Source organism: Falco peregrinus, chromosome W (genome assembly GCF_023634155.1).
Source record: "Falco peregrinus isolate bFalPer1 chromosome W, bFalPer1.pri, whole genome shotgun sequence".
Lineage (NCBI taxonomy): Eukaryota > Metazoa > Chordata > Aves > Falconiformes > Falconidae > Falco > Falco peregrinus.
This window is the reverse complement of record NC_073743.1, coordinates 18,894,663-18,911,073: the sequence shown is the minus strand read 5'-3', so window position 1 is coordinate 18,911,073 and position 16,411 is coordinate 18,894,663. Positions and strand designations below refer to the sequence as shown.

Below are 16,411 nucleotides of genomic sequence, written 5' to 3'. Positions count from 1 at the left end.
CACAAGGATCATACAGCTCGATTCACAAATTATATAAAATGCTTCTAAATTCTAAAGGAAATTCCAAAATCCTGTCAGAATAGGTTCACAAAAGACACACAAATCTTTAACAATATGTAGAATATGTTATTTTAGTGAACAGGCCATTCAGATTTGCTACCTTCTACTTTTGTCCCACCTTTTGCACATTGTTCTTCATAGAATCACATAATTGATTGAGATGGAAGGGACCTTCAAAGCCCACCCAGTTCCACCCCCCTACCATGAACAGGGACACCTTCCACCAGCCCAGGTGGCTCCAAGCCCCATCCAGCCTGGCCTTGGGCACTGCCAGGGATGGGGCACCCACAGCTGCTCTGGACAACCTGTAAAGAATTTCTTCCTAATATCCAATCTAAATCTCCCCTCTTCCAGCTTAAAGCCATTCCCCCTCGTCCTGTTGCTACAGGCCCTGGTACAAAGCCCCTCTCCAGCTTTCCTGTCAGCTCCTTTAGGCACTGGAAGGTGCTGCAAGGTCTCCCCAGAGCCTTCTCTTCTCCAGGCTGAACAACCCCAGCTCCTTCAGCCTCTCACAGCAGAGGTGCTCCAGCCTCTGATCATATTTGTGACCTCCTCTGGACCCACTGCAACAGGTCCATGACCTTCATCTTTTGGGGCCCCAGAGCTGGATGCAGCACTGCAGGGGGGTCTCACCAGAGTGGAGCAGAGGGGGAGAATCCCCTCCCTTGACCTGCTGGCCACACTGTCTTTGATGCAGCCCAGGATACCCAGTTGGCTTTCTGGGCTGCAAGTGCACTTTGCCAGGACATGTTGAACTTCTCGTCCACCAACACCCTGAAGTCCATCTCCTCAGGGCTGCTCTCAATCCATTCTCTGACCAGCTGTATTTGTGCTTGGGGTTGCCCCGACCCATGTGCAGGACCTTGTGCTTGGCCTTGTGGAACTTCATGAGGTTCACATGGGCTCACCTGTCAAGGTCCCTCTGGATGGCATCCCTTCCCTCCAGTGTGTTGACTGCACCACACAGCTTGGTGTTGTCGGCAAACTTGGTGAGGGTGCACTCGATCCCACTGTCCACGTCGCCAACAAAGATGTTAAACAGTTCTGGTCCCAGTATGGACCCCTGAGGAATGCCACTCACCACTGGTCTCCACTTGGACATCAAGCCATTGACCACAACTCTGAGTGCAACCATCCAGCCAATTCCTTATCCACCAAGTGGTCCGTCCATCTTATACTGCAGGATTTTTCTAGTCTCTACAGAAAGTACGGCCCTACTTTATAAGAGGGATAGCCTTCCTAAGAGCTAACCTGCTGAACCAAAAAAATTGTCCTTTATACGCCCTTGCAATCAAATCAAGACAAAATATTACCTTCTCTTAAAGACAGGGTCCAGAACTAGCTGGCAAAATGTCCTTGGCAACTTCTTTCCATCTGGGCTAGTGGCAGATTTGCTGAATTTTCCAGTTGCTGGATCAAAATATCTAAAGATTATGTTTATTTTTACTCATCCAGTTTGAACTTGAGGAGTACCCACTTTTCCTGCAAATTTCCACTCAGTTATTTTTAAAAGAAAACTTTGTAAAGTTTCACATTTAAGCAGAGATTAAAATAGCAGGAGTGGCTAATCCTTATTTGAATGTAGCAATAACTGTTAGATGTTTGGGGAGGCAAAGGATGGCTTCTTGTCTGCTTATGTTTTTGAGGTTTTTTACTACTCTTAAAAACACTGACTTTGACGTGCATTTTTAGGCTTTTACAGAGAACTAGGGACTGTAAGCAAACCTGTTGCCAAGAATTCTCTTAATACACCCTGTTATCTATAACTGTCTTTTGAAACCTTGCTAAAATAATTTAAATACCATACAAGATAAATCTTGGAGTACCCTATGAGCTAAATGAGTTAAGGTAGGTCAATTTACCATAAGGCATCAGAAGAGAAGCAAATGTATTGAGCTTTCACACACGTATAAAACATTTGGTTAACGGCAAGTTGTGTACACATCTAATAGGAAATGAACGCTGTCATTTATGAGATACAATTTAAGATACATTAAATTAACAGAAATACTCATTGGTATCAAAAGACTGGATTTGGTCCATAATCTTGTGTTGTGTACTAATTTTACCCACACAGTTCAATAAAAACATTTATGTTCTGAAGCTCTGAGAGTGAATCCCTGCTCTTACGGAGCAGGTTATCAGAACTCACCACAGAAGGCATGTACAGCATATCTGCACTACAAGCAATTTGCCTTTCTCTGATACATACATATTTTCGTTGTAAGGGTTATAAACTCATGTCTCTAGCTTTTTAAGCTGCCTATGGAAGCTTAGTTTTACAGAAGCACAAACTCCACACACACTGGTATGCATCACTGATATTCTTAGAGTGTCACTGTGGTTTCTAAGCATGTATCTACATTCATTCATAGAATCATAGAATCGTTTAGGTTGCAAAAGACCTTTAAGATCATTGAGTCCAACCGTTAACCCAGCACTGCCAAGCCCACCACTAAACTACAGCCCTGAGCACCACATCTACACATCTTTTAAATCCCTCCAGGGATGGTGACTCCCCCACTTCCCCAGGCAGCCTGTTCCAGTGCTTGACCACCCTTTCGGTGAAGCCATTTTTCCTGATGCCAAATTTAAACCACCTCGGCACAACTTGAGGCTGTTTCCTCTTGTCCTGTTGCTTGTTCCTTGGGAGAAGAGACCAACCCCCACCTTGCCACAACCTCCTTTCAGGGAATTGTAGGGAGCGATAAAGGAAACTCACTGTAGCCAATTTTGGGTAAAGTAATAAATTAATTGCTAGTGTTCACGACATACTGTGCTGTTAGTTATCCGGCAGACAGGAAGGGGAAGCAACACTAAAATTCAGAGGAAGCCAAAATGGGAGATGAGTTACAAACTGAGGCTAACAATTTAGGAGATGGTTGTGGAGACTGTGCTACTTATCACCCCAGAGTTTTTCCATTATATCTTTCACTTTCTTTGAACACTCAGCTGGAGGCAGTTGTGCTTTTTCACCTTTGGCGACAAATTTGGTTACACACATCTCTGCAAACTGCTTCAGAGTAAATGCCCAGCCATGCAGACCGGAGCCAAACCCAACAGTACTGATAACTGGGTCAGTCTTTAAAAGGGGGGAAAAAAGTGAATGCATTTCACAAAACACTGATTTGAAATGTACAAAGAGCTTTCAATGACAGAAAGGATCAGTAAACATGCCAACTACTTTCTGAAACATAGAACAAGGAAATATTTCCCCTAAAATGGGTCTATTGAATATTACTTTGAAGCAAGAACCTTACTTTTTCCCACACAGCGTAAATAGTTATTACAAAGGCTAAAATAAAAAACTTCAGGAATATATTTGTGAAGTGCTAAGTAGGATTTGGAGGATTATGACTTTGTAAAGAATACTAATTGAATTGTTAGTGAATTTTCTCTGAAAGTTAAAATATAGGTGGCACATTCCTGGCACACACATAAAACTGGTCTGTCTTAGGAATGGCTGAGGTTCATGGAATACAAGAATCAGAATACAATCCTAGCCAACAGTCTTTTGTTCTAGTAACCAGATTAAGCTGCAGTCAATTTTAGACATAAAACAAGCTAGTACAGGACGATCACATTTAAACAAAGGGAACCGGGTCTGAAAAAATTTTAGACATAAAACAAGCTAGTACAGGACGATCACATTTAAACAAAGGGAACCGGGTCTGAAAACTCTGGTGAGAAGGTCTGTCTTGTAGCTATTTGGTGGAAAAAATAATATCTGAAGCAGCCTGATTCTGACAATTCCTTACTCTAATACAGGGGTCCTCAAACTACGGCCCACGGGCTGGATACGGCCCCCCAGGGTCCTCAATCCGGTCCCCGGTATTTACAGACACACACCACACACCCACACACCCCACACACCCACACACCCCCCGCCGGGGGTTGGGGGGCGAAACCAAGCAGCCGCAGATGACTGCCTGCCACTTCATCCGCGCGCCGGCCCCCTGGTTAAAAAGTTTGAGGACCCCTGCTTTAATAGCTGGACAACCAGAGAAGACTTGCAGTTGGCTTTGGTTTTTTATTTTGCAATCCTCAGCTGCAATATAGGAAATACTATTAATCTGTCTAGTTTCAAACCATCTTTCCAGAGATACCCAGCATATTATGATATAAATACTGGTAGAATAAGAAAGACCTCCATCTTCAGATCAGAAAAGAGCAAATTAAATGTCTTATCAGTCAGGAATAGCAGAAAGGCCATGTTTCTTGTCACGTAAGTGACATAAGCAGCAAAGTCAGGCACAGAAAGCTAATCTTCTGGTTTCTGGTCCTTTGCCTTAATTTTCAAACCATAGCTTCTCTTCAGCAGTTTGCCCCAGGGAAACATCTGACATCTGATGTATGAATGACACTGAGCAACTGCCTTGAGGTTACACATTTTGTTAGTGAGAAAGTATCACTAGAGGATGATCTGCTTTGTGAATTCTCTCCTCTTTCCTAGTTGCTTTTGCTCCCCAGTTGGTTGGTCTGAAATAATATCCCCAAAAGTATGAAACAGTGGGGGTGGAAGGGGGCTGAAGAACAACTCCTTCAGGCTGGCTAGAGATCTGAACTGCCAATGTATGCAACTCTTTCATATCAAGGCTGGTATTCTCCAAAATATGATTTCAACCACATCAAAGTTTTAAAGTTTTCTTTACCATAATACTACCCACTGGTCCAGTTTCACCCTCCCCGTAGGTGGAAATGGTGACATTGACATTTTCCACAATACGTTGAAAAGTCTGGTAAAGTTCCTCAGCCTCCAGCTGGAATTCCAGCCAAGCACGATCCATTTTGTTCATCATCAGTACTGGTTTGATGTATTAGTCTGTAAGCAATCCAATAAAAACAAAGATTACTACTAAAAATCTTTCTGAAACTATCTTTCTCCATAGTGAGAAGCAGGTAGGAACGATTGCTAGATATCACTTAAAAGCTATATTCCAATATTGCCCAGATTGCACTCGGAAGACTGTGAAATTCTGTTCTGATGCACAGCTTGATTCACATGTCAACTTAAAAAAAAGATCTGACAAGACATAAGGCTTTGAGGAAACCATTTTTCTGTCTTAAGATTAAAAAGGAAAAGAAAGAAAAAGATACAAATTCTTACGTAGACTTGCTGGTGATACATCTTTCTTGCTCATCTTTCCGTGTGTCTGTGAATCGTGTTTCTCCAGCTCTGGCTGAAGCAATGATGCCTGCTTTACAGACCAAGGAGTCTGTCAAGGTTGATTTGCCTTGATCAACATGAGCAATCACAGACATATTCCTAATACTGGACTTCTTGTCCGTGATCACTTGGATCTGGTCTACTGTGAAATTCACCTGGATGGGGGAGTGAAAAAAAATAAAAATAAACAGCTATTGTTTCCTTTTAAAGTACACAAATGTCTATGTGAAATTTTAAACTTTTACTGTTTGTTATTTAATTCACAATCTAAAGAAGAAATGAAGTTGTTCATACTTTTAAGCTTAGTATTACAAACAGTTGTTCACATTTTTGGGATGTTTTTGTAAGGACAAGAGTGGAGGCATAACTTAAAATACAGCTCAGATTTCTTATCCAAAAAATGTCAACTACCACAAAAACAAAGAATCCACCTGCAGAGACAGAACAGCTCATCCCTGCCAAATGCTACAGGAGTGTTGGTGCACACAACTGCACCAAACACACAAAACACATCAGAGCTCCTGCACAAAACCTTCTCTCTTCGCACCACTGCCCTTTGCTTTGCCAAGTCTTCCTCCCACAGCTGCTCTCCATCTCCCAGGGTTTTTCAGGTGAGCCACTCTTTCAAGAAGAGGCTGGGTTTTCTCCTTTTGTAGCCAATACGCCAGCTCTAGAAACTGGTGGTCCTGCTCAGTCAAAAACATCTTTAAAGACTTTCATTAGCCAAACACAAAATTTTTAGAGCCCCTCTTGCAAATGATATCGCAGAAAGAAACTTTTCTTATTTCCATAATTCTTCTATCTCTTGCTAAGAACAATTCCTCTCCTTCAATTTGCAGGAAAAAAATCTTGACCCTCAGAAGCCCTGGTAATTATCTGTTAAACACATGACAACTTAGCAAAGGAAGATGAGATCTTACTAATCTTGGCCTGTCTCATTCTGTAATGAGAGTCACCTGTAGGTCACAGGAGTGCAGTTAATGTGGTTATTCTTGCAAATCCCTTTAATGCATGAAGTGCTTCATAGGGACATGGAAATGACAGAATAGGGAGGAAAAAATGATGGGGAACATTAAACAAAGACAAAAGTCACATACCACATCAGTAGTTTATACTAGTTGCTCAAGTGAAGAAAAATATACTGTAAGAAACACTTAAATAGGCTCCTCACCTGTGATTGAGTTGTAAATGACACAGAAATAATGAAACATGCCTTTCTGTTGCTACACCAACCAAGGTTTCTAATACAGTCTGGGACTTAATGAGTGCATCTAAACACAGGGAACCTGTCTTCTTGCCAGGATAAGATATTAATTACAAATAAACCAACCCAGCCCAGCTCAAAAATTATACGTAGGAGACAATTTTTTTACATGAACAGATACACTTCTGATATATATGTTATTACTGCATTTTCTCATGCTAACTTTGGATCTTCAGTTCAACTTTTTCATTATACATTTTCTCAAGAAAATGGTTTTTATTAAAAAAGGAATACTTCTAATTAAAATAGCCAAGTTCTTTTTAGAGATGAGAAATATCCAAACTAAGCAGCAGCCTGGCCTCTTCCCCCTAAAATGTAGTATTTCCCCACTCTCCCCTACATTTATCGTTTCTTTCCTACCTCAAAGTCTGCAATAGAGAAAACAACCAACCAACCCTTCCCCCCCCCGATTTAGTACAAACAAGAAAATTTTCAGAGTATACTTATGGCTTTGTCAGTGATCCACCTCAAAATGAAGACACTGAGATTGTTCTGTTAGGTTATTCTTTTCTAGAATGTTCCAGGGTGTCCTGGCATCCAAAGTCTCACTCCCAACAAAATTTACACACTACTTCTAAGATCTTGAAATATTTCTTTCTGCTCTTTCTTTTCCACTTAAACAGCACCACTACTTTTCTTTTATAATTTTCTCTGGTTTTAAAACATTGTGCTGTGCTAAAAAAAAAATAAATCAGTACTCTTAGTGAGAATTAAGTCTATTGCTAGAACTGTTATTTATTATATATATATATAAAATATATAATACAGTTATTTAATAATGTAAATATATACTTAAATGTTGAGACATGTACCTACGTGCTCTTTGTATTTGCTAATTATACACTTTCTTAATGGAACAAGTGAAATTTACTTCTGATAAATATTTAACTAGCCCAGATATAATTTTTGAACTGAAACCTGTATTTATCCCATTGTTTCCAAGTTTCCAGTACATTTATATACACAGGTTACATTGTAGTTTTCTTTTGGGGCAAAGAGCAGAGGTGACCATAACGGTTTATTTCTTCCTCATATTTTAAGCATACCGGCCTCCTACACATGTTCACTTATGTTAATTCTAAATGTAAAGTTCATGCATTGAACTGGATATTCTCCTATGGACTGTTGGAACCATTCATATAATCTGAGAAAGGATCATACTGGAGTTGTAAAAACCTTGATTTGTGTCTAAAAATGGAACCTTGCTCTCCAGCTGGAATAATTATGTTCCACTGTTAACAAAAGTAGAATGAAAACAGATACACTGACCATTACACAAGACATGGATGTAAAAATGTTAGTTTTATGGGTTTATTTCCTTGGTGTTTCAAAAAGTTGTTAATATATTGCTATTACTTTGTGGTGGAGCTGGAGCAACTTGGGTTTGAGGTGGAAAAGAATTATTGAGTCATGGTGAAGGAAAGAAGAGAGAAGCAGCACCGTGAGAGAAGAGCAGGGTCAAGCAGGGTGGGAGGTGGGGGGTAAGACAAAGGAAAATCCACACCCGAGTTTAAGGGAATAGGTGAACTGTGGGACCCACAGCTCTCCAGTACTATAGCTCAAAAGAAGTCATCACCGTCAAGGAGGTAAAGCAGCAGGCCTCCACAAGTGACCTCAAAGCTTCTGCTGATCAGTCTCATGGCAAGCCAATGTCAACAACATGAACATATTATTATTTCAAACTTTCCACCCTTTTGCTGAGCTACAAGACTGCATCCCTTCCCAGAAACTGAAGGACCTGTGTCTTACATATTACTGCATCAGCACTTTTTGCCAGGCTTACAACAATATAATACATATGGACATGAAGCTTTCAGCCTGCAGGAAATTAATACTGAGAGCTAAATTCAGTTAAGTGGCATTCCTCACTATTGTTTGGTTCATCCGTTGGCCTAAACGAGTATTTTTAAGAGCTTAACACTGCTAGCTCATTTTTAATTCACGTTGTTATATCATAGCAGCTGTTCTTGTTAATATAACTGGGTAAACCATTCTTAAGTTTCTGCTAATGAGCTTGTTAATAAACTATAGTATATTAGAAAAGATCAAGGTCTCAATTCAAGCATTAATATTAATGTCTTACCAGACCTTCTGGCAGGAACTTCAGGATTATGTATTAATAAATGCTATCCACTTCAAGCATTCTATTTACCACTTCATTTACACAAATGCCAAAAAGGAATTTACCATATGTGCTGTTCTATAAGAGAGAGAGGCACTAGAATAGCTTTTTTTTTGTCATAAATACAACTGAAAACACAAAACCAGATTAAAAATTAATGACAATTTTAATTTTAAATGTTTTTCATTGAAGAACTGTTACAGAGTTTCTGTTTTGCTGCTGACAGACAGCAACCAGATCAGTTATCTTGCCATGAAATGCTTGCTGCAGAAGGATTAAGTTCTTCTATGTGCAGCTGCAAGCAAAAAATGAAGGAGATTAAAGCAGTATTTGCAGAAGGGAGAAACATCACTGCTTTATTACAAACAGAACATCACTTTTGCCAAAAGCCTCAAGTTTCATTGCCACTACAGACAGAAAATGACCTTGCTCCTTTTAACTACCGCATTACATCATTTGGGTAGCCTATACTGCAGCATGGCTTATCCCTGGCTATCAGTAATGCCTCCACAGTAGACTTGCCTACCCCTTCTGCAGGGCACCTCTTTCTCTAAAAGATATTCCAATTCTTATTGTAATGAGCCATTACACAGCTTCAGTTCAGAAATATTTATTCTAAAATGAAAGAAAAATGAAAACACTTATTGAAGCTGACATAGGTAACTAGAACGTCCATTTCAGTAAACAATACTACTTACACAATGAAAGATTATAAGAATTTTTAAAAAAGCCACAAAAGGAAGGAGTTCCAATAGCATTAATTATCAAGAAACACGAAGATGTACAAGCATCTGTTTAACACAGAAACAGGCTGGTAAATTCTGATTCACTAGAACAGAGACTTAAAACAGGTGAAACACATTACCAGAACTGCAATGAATTAAAACTACAGGACAGGCTTGCTAAGGGAAAAAATAAACTAAAAACAAAACAACCCATCCTGTAAGTGTTTCTAAGAGATGATTTTCCTGAGAAAATGCTGATCTGATTCAGGTCAGACCATTCTTCCTTAAGATTAGTGCAGTGCAGCCATGTAATACATATTTTCACACATTAATAGCCTCTTCCTGGTCCTATTGGAAGAAATGCTTTTATCTCTTACCCTTACAAACACTAATGTTTGGGATTTAAACCCAAATCTTACACTGGAATTCACTCAACACGTAGGTGGGCAAAACATATAGAAACATTTAAATCAGGGGTCCTCAAACTACGGCTCCTCCTCCTCCTCCTCCTCCTCCTCATCATCATCATCATCATCATCATCATCATCATCAAACATCTGAAATCTCCAGTCAGATCCAGACTAACTGATGAACACTTGCATCACTTGCTACAACTGGCAGTGACAAATATGGAACCTAACATTGACCATCTCATTAGCCAAAAGCAGGCCCATAGTTCACACTGAAATATTATTTGGTTTTGTTGATTACAATTGTTCTTCATTTTAAATATTGCATTCTTTTTCCTGTTTTTTGTGCACTACTACAAATAAAATATGTGCAGTGTGCATAGGAATTCGTTCATTTTTTTCCAAACTATAGTCCGGCCCCCGACAGTGTCTGAGGGACAGTGAACCAGCCCCCTGTTTAAAAAGTTTGAGGACCCCTACTATAAAGGGAGTAGTCCCATCTCTAAATGCACCCAATGTTTCATCACAGATCTCTACTCTGGCCAGTAGATGGAGATAGACAATAAGAACTAGTAAATGTGGAGTGGCTGGAAGACAACAGACATATTATGAGCAATGCAGACCAAGTAACTTTGTTGTAATAGCAGGCCGAGCAGGCCGAAGCTGTAACAAGCGGCAGCTGTTGTGAAGGACATATGCAAGGCCAAGAGAGACAAAGAAACTGTGTACTGGCAGAGAGATAAGAGAGTTGGACTATTAAAGAACTGTACGTGGGAAAGAGATAAAGGAGTTGGACTGAAAAATAAGAAAATAGAATGTCAAAACAGAATGTAGGCGAGGAGCATGGATACCACGCTGGGACCAATCATAGTGCAGGAGAGTGAATAGACAAGCAGCTTTAGCCTATTAGCAATCTAGAAGCAATGTGTGTGCTTTGTGCTAGTGTATACATTGCTGTGTATCCCTTAATAAAGTGGCACTAACTTGATCACATTGGTCGTATAACTTGTGTCCGAGCCTTCTACGTCAAAGGGTAAATGCAATCTGTGTGCATTTTATATATTCTCTTGTACCATAATTAACTCATAATTTTTATTATGAGAAGTATGTCATTTTTCCAAGGTGTAGGCAGCTGTATACTGTGCAGTGCAGAACTGTACCAAAAATGTGGCAAACTCCAAAGCAGGGCAAATGTCCAAAATGTCTAACTGTAACATTTAAAAGAAATCCAAAATGAAAGCACATGGGTTTATGTTGCTTGAGAAAAGAAACACATTCCCCCAGCAAGAAAGGAAAGCAGTAACTAGCCCCGTGGTCCCAATCCTGTCAGCAAGGTGGCATTAAGGTATGAACAAATTTAAAATTAAAATCACCCAGTCAATCCTGGCTACAAAGTTTAACTAGCATTTTTTAAAAACATATGACATTTAGGGTGGGATCCAGTTTCTTCCACTCTGGATGTTTCTGAGACATTTGCCTGGGGCTTGCAAGCACAGCACAAGACTTCCAGGGGAAGGATGGCTCTACTGTTATAATTTTAGCTCATCAGCTTCCCACTTTCTATCACCAAGGTGCAGGTCTAAGTGTTTAACACATTTCTGTAAATTGTTACTAATTCCATATACTGAATAACTTCAGTTCAGAATTAAATGTATGATTCATAGTGTCAGTTTAAAGTAATATTGGGGGGGGAAATCTCTGTAACAGAATTAAGTGAAAGGTAGATTTGGAAAAGAAGTAGAGATGAAAATACAAAAAACAGAAATCACCTCTCAGTAATTATACTGGGATTGACAGTCACAACATCTGTCTTTACCCCAACATCCGTGAAGTATTTCTCAGATATAGGAGGCAAATTGCATCTTTACAGAAAGAAATTAGTAAGAAAGTTAAAAAAATTCTTGAATCTTTTCAGGACTAGAAAGTAGAATTGATTTAAGCATTTCTTCCAAGCAACAAATCTAGAAGCAGACTGAGAATTTAAAATTGTATCAAAACATGTTGATGTCCAAACTGTGCCTTAAAGTAACAAGTTCATTGGGGCTGTATGAAGCCCTCCCTTCTTCCCCGAGTCTGTGAAAGATGACAACTTTTTGCAGACGTAGCCAACGCTTACTCATTTTGCTTCCTTATTAGCAGTTCAGCTACTAAATTTGACAGTTTAGAACACCGTATAGAGGGACTCTGGGGTTCTCTTTGCCGGCTGTAATGAACCCAGAGCCCAGGAAATGGTGACTTGTGGTTGTCGCGACGGAGGGAAGACACAGTCATCAATATGAGTGATCAGCAGACTTCGTTTATTGTCCCTTACAGTCACCTTTTATGCCTTGTTATAATTAGTTCATACGTATTACAAAAGTTAAGCTCATTATTGGTTAGTTGCCTAAATACCAAGCCCGCCCCTAGTTTCTCTTCTGTAGTTATCTGTTCCCACCTGCAACATTCTTTTCCCACCAAAATCTTCCTGTTATTGTGTAACAAGGACAGCCAAAGACAGTGTATTTTGCTTTACTTCAGATAAGCTGAGAGCGATGTGCATTTTTGTCCAGCCAGCTGGACTATGTCTATGAGACCTTTTTTCAGCTAGCCAGTTATCCACAGTCCCTGTTGCTGCAGAGAGCAGATGGCTGAGGTGTTGGTAAGCAAGGATGAAAGGCATGGGAAGCCAACCTTCTGCAGCTCAGGGCTCTTAAAACGGGTCCCGTAGGAGGTGACCGCTAGAACTGCAACTACAGCTTTCCACAGGGGGTTTCCCAAACATCAGCAAAATTCCTGCATCTCTAAACAAAGTCTAGCACGTTACAGTGCTTCATCGAGGAACAGCAAGAAAAAAAGCTAGTCCGAGTGTAGGAGTGCCTGTGGATCTGCTTAATCGGTAGTCTTGTCTCCGAAATACGAAGAAAACCAAGAAATAGTTTGCCCCCAAATTTATTATGCATCTGGGTGAATGTGGCAAAAGGATGGAATCTCATGCATCTTTCAACTAAATGTTTACATGGGTTCACTTATGACTGCAAATGCATGACATTTTATAGGTGTTTACATTTCCCTGTGTATGACAGAAAGCTAAAATATCATGCATTGCCTAAAGATGGTACTACCATTTCAGCTTTGGTTAGAATAGGTTTTTTTTTCTTATTTCTTTTGTGATTGTGTGCTGGTAGTGAAATACATGACATTTCAGATCTTTTTGTCATGAGCGGTAAAGGGAAGACATGGCAAGCTGATGAAATATCATGTGTTTTTAACATTAACGTTGGCCAACAATAAGGTAACTGTGAAAACCAGACACAAATTTTCACTGTGGCTTGTCAGGAGGAACATCAAAGTGGCAGCACCCAAATTGTGTCCCAAAAGAGGCATTTGTTTAGGCAAGGAGGCTTAGCCAAGTAGTGTTTGGGTCTGGGAGGGACTGAATCCTTCGCGATCACTGTCTGCCTGTCTGGGAGGCACGGTAATGCCTCCCTGCCAGGGCTGGAGGGGGTGGGTGGGTGATGGCAAAATGCTGCTCCTCTTGAGAAAATCCTGCTTCCAAATCCAGCTCACACAACCCTCCAGATCCCCACCTGCCATCCTGCACCAGCTACAGCTCAGCCAGAAGCTTAAAAGCACTACCGCAAAGGAGTTTCTTTGTGCGGGCTCCATCACGGGCACGTGGGTTGGACACCAAGGCATTGCTTGGTGGTATTTTGGCAGTCACCAAGACCTTTCCTACAGGTATGAGCTGCTTCTCCACAGTCCAGCGCCGACCAAACAGTGCTGATCCTCCATAGCATTGTATTTGTCCAAGCTCATGTGCTTCCCATCATGCTGAGGTGCAAATACAAAACTAAACCGGGAATGCCGCTGCCAGCTCATTCACAGTATTTAGTAGCAAATTTATTTGTTTGTTGTTAGTGTAAACGAATCCACTTTTCAGTGTCAGGCTTACCTTGTCTAGCTTGTGACAACTGTAATAAATATTCATGGGGAGATTTTTCCTTTTTTAAAAAAGAAAATTAAAAAGACATAGAAAAGATTTAGCACCTACAGCAATTTAAAAGAGAGATGAAATAATTGGTAAGTGACAGCTGGCTTCTTACTCAGTTTGAGGACTGTGCAGTGAATCTGTTTTTTGATGTTGGTTTTTTTTTAATTTTATTTCCTATGCTGAATACCTTTAACTGGCAGTCTGTTCTACCTGGTCTTGGGTTGCTATACAGAACTTTTCCTGCTCCTAATGCCAGCAAATACATATGAATTGCAGACCAGGTACATGATGGTCTTTAGAGGATGTTAATGTTTGTAGCTCTACTACAGCTAAGCCATACCAAATTGTAGAAGATGTGATTTTGTTGTTTAACTGCTCTGGAATAAATGAATACAGGAATGCAAGTTTATTTACTCTGAATAGTTACTAAGAAGTGTTAGGAAGCTGGTGTAGAAGGGGCTGATCAGGCTAGGAAGCCAACAAACCCCAAGTGCAGTGGAGGAAGGCTCCTCATATCACTGCCAAAGCACTTCTTCAGTGATGAGTTGCAATGCTTTTCCTTTAATGACTCGGGTTGCTTCCCATTTTAAAGCTGTTTATGTATATAACTGTACTCTGATTTATGCCCGTACAAATCTGCAGCACTTACACCATGCTCTGAAGACTTAATGATCTGGGGCAATGTCAAGTGACAGCACACTTTGGAGTCTATATCCACTTTTGAAAAAGAAACAAAGTGGGAAATTTCTCCTCTCTTTTGCTTAGGCATATTGGCTAGCCTGTGCTTGGCATTTCAGGAATAAAAGCCACCTGAGAGGGTGTTAGGCAGCAGTGTTGAATGACCCAAAGATAAGAGCTAGTAGAATTGGCGTATGTGTAAATTATAATCCATCTGCAGCTACGTGTGTAGTAGCTGGTGGTACCAACTAGAGGGAAAGTCAAGCCTGAGAGTGAGAAACAAGAATTTACTCAAAACAGGCAGATTTTTAAGGGAATTTAGCTGTTAAACCAGGTCCCTGCTGATAAGTGCCAGCAGCATTTTTTCAGACTGTAAAGCCTGGGCAGTTTTCCCCATGGGATGAGTGTGTGGTGCCTTCCTGGAAAGAATTCAACCTTTCTGCCTTGCTCAAAATCCTGCCCCTTCCCCCAACTCATTAATCTCAGTCTTCAAAACGTCTGAGCTCATTCTCCTTAAAATTTGCAAAAATATTTCTCCATGGGAATGAGATAGACATTTTCAGCAAAGTAAAATTAGCCTCCAAATTTGGCAAAGTGGATGCAATTCAAAATATAATTTAATATGGGGAAATGCTGAGCAACCTTTGCAATGTTATCGATGGCACTCTCTGCTTTACATACAGTTTCTCCAGAAAACAGCCACCAAGTTGCACATAACAAAGACATAAAGCATAACTAAGATTGTCTAAATTAAATACCACTGGTTGGTTTTCTTTATGCAAATCACACCACCAAAGGTGAAAACTGATATTAATATGATGCTGCTCCATGCAGTACGAAGTGAAGGAGCGCATATCCAATGTGTGCCATTAAGGCTATAGAAATCTATACTGGGAATGCTTATGGATAAGGCAGGGGCTGTTCTTTGTGCCCTACATCACTTTGTAAAGTTTCAGGGTAAGTTCAGACACGGGCTTTCATGGTTTTGGGTTGGTGTTTGGCTCCTGGGTGTCATTGCGCTGCTATACCCCTAAGCAATTTATCTCATTCAATTAAATCCTTTCAATTTGGACCATTTTTTTCACTAATTCTGTGCTTATTTAAGCAGGATTTCTTCTGCTGGTCAGGTTATTGGTAGCAAAAGAAAAAAATGTCCTTGGTACAGAGACGTTTGCAGTTGTTGCACTTTTCAGCTGGTTTCTTTTCCATCTGGAGTATTTTTGGATGTATGCTGCCTTATGCAGTATTTCCAGCTGCCTGCTGACTGATGTCAGCTTCGTGACAACAGTCTTGGCAAAATATTTGTAGACCAAACTCCCTGGAGTATTTGTTGCTCCAAGAAGGAGGTTAATGATGCTGCTATTGGAGCTCTGCATCAAGAGTAAATATGGTTTGAACATATGGGTTTTTTTACAGTTAGGCTATCCATAAGTCCATCCAGGCCAGTGTCCTCTCTCCAGGAGTGATCGATAGTGGATGTGTAGGGAGGAACAGCAGAATGAGGCAAAGACATCGTGAGCGTTTTTCCAATATCCTTTTGCATCTTGTGGCAAACTGCCATCTTAGCCGGCGTCCTGATTCACCTAGCCTATAGCAGATAATGTGAAGATGAGCAAAGCTGCCTGTACTTTCAGGAAAACAACAGGGATAGACCACTGCTCATCCCACCCAACTATATACCTTAAAAATATGCTGCCCGCCCCTAGTCCATGTGAAACTTACCTCCTATAAGAGAGAAGGTGAACCAAATGGCATTTATTTTTCCCTAGAGTGACAGCCTGTAGGATGGGTTTTGCTGTGCGACCTTGTGAAATCACCCCTGATACCCAGCTCCCCCTGCTGCCGCTGAACGTCAGAGACAGGAGCAGGCAGGGTTGTGGGGAGGTGCCACCAAGAACTGACTCTTTCTGATGATTTAATGGAGCATCTTTAAAATTTTGTTCCAACTGACATCCACGGTAATGCTTTGTGCTTCTACGCAGCCCATCATCCACGGGGCTTTTGCAGGCGGTCTT

General features: G+C 40.6%; 1 protein-coding gene across 1 annotated transcript; it reads right to left on the bottom strand.

Annotated features, from left to right (window-relative positions):
* Positions 1-1,152: 1,152 nt before the first annotated feature.
* On the bottom strand, positions 1,153-15,957 carry LOC129783052 (elongation factor 2-like). Its single transcript, XM_055792715.1, has 5 exons — positions 15,811-15,957; positions 5,168-5,382; positions 4,713-4,878; positions 2,961-3,142; positions 1,153-1,484 (listed from the first exon to the last, which is right to left on the bottom strand). Exons 1-5 carry the CDS (start codon positions 15,955-15,957, stop codon positions 1,370-1,372), a joined length of 825 nt encoding a protein of 274 aa, XP_055648690.1. The 3' UTR covers positions 1,153-1,369.
* Between the last annotated feature and the right edge of the window lie 454 nt (positions 15,958-16,411).